The sequence below is a fragment of the Mastomys coucha genome, unplaced genomic scaffold (assembly GCF_008632895.1).
Source record: "Mastomys coucha isolate ucsf_1 unplaced genomic scaffold, UCSF_Mcou_1 pScaffold22, whole genome shotgun sequence".
Lineage (NCBI taxonomy): Eukaryota > Metazoa > Chordata > Mammalia > Rodentia > Muridae > Mastomys > Mastomys coucha.
In genome coordinates, this window is record NW_022196905.1 from 127,953,316 (window position 1) to 127,953,982 (window position 667).

General features: G+C 49.8%; 1 protein-coding gene across 1 annotated transcript in view; it reads left to right on the forward strand.

Annotated features, from left to right (window-relative positions):
* Castor2 (cytosolic arginine sensor for mTORC1 subunit 2) overlaps positions 1-667 on the forward strand; it is a 41,610-nt gene that overhangs the window by 36,658 nt on the left and 4,285 nt on the right. The window contains exon 5 of the mRNA XM_031338145.1: positions 135-258. Within this exon, the coding sequence (XP_031194005.1) occupies positions 135-258 (124 nt within the window). The remainder of the gene's footprint in view (positions 1-134; positions 259-667) is intronic.

A 667-nucleotide genomic window follows, 5' to 3' on the forward strand; every position in this document is an offset into this window, starting at 1 on the left:
AAAAAAAAAAAAAAAAAAAAAAAGTGTACTGGGGGCTGGAAAGCCATCTGGGCTGCATTGAACAAAGCCGAGCCCAACTCCTACACACAGATGTTCTACTAACGCCTCAACACCTGTGTCCTATGCTCTTCCAGTCCAGAGGCCAGTCATCCACCCACTGTCTAGCCCAAGCAACAGGTTCTGTGTCACCAGCCTGGACCCTGACACTCTGCCCGCTGTCGCCACCCTCCTCATGGATGTGATGTTCTACTCCAATGGGTAGGTTCCTGGGGTTAGGTGCTAGAGTAGGGGACAGGCATAAAAATACTGCTCTACCCGGGAGCCCTGTCTGAGAGCAAAGTCCTTATTCCATCAAAGAGCTCAGTCTGAAGGAGGCCTGACTCTACCCGTAAGCCTAGTCTGAGGGAAGAGGCACCGTCTGCCCCAGGAGCCTAGTTTGAAGGGGAGACACACAGACTTTCTTAAGTCTAAGGGAAGAGGCATGGTTGCACCAAAGAGCCCAGTCTGAGTGGAGAAGGGACTGTTCTACCCTAGAGCCCACTCAGAAGGGAGAGACTTATATTTGCCTATGTAGCTCTTATATTGTTCCTACCCTCTCACGGTATTTTTTGAACCTTGTTGATAGGGTTAGGGGTTGATATAGATGTCTCATTTAGGACTGAGCACT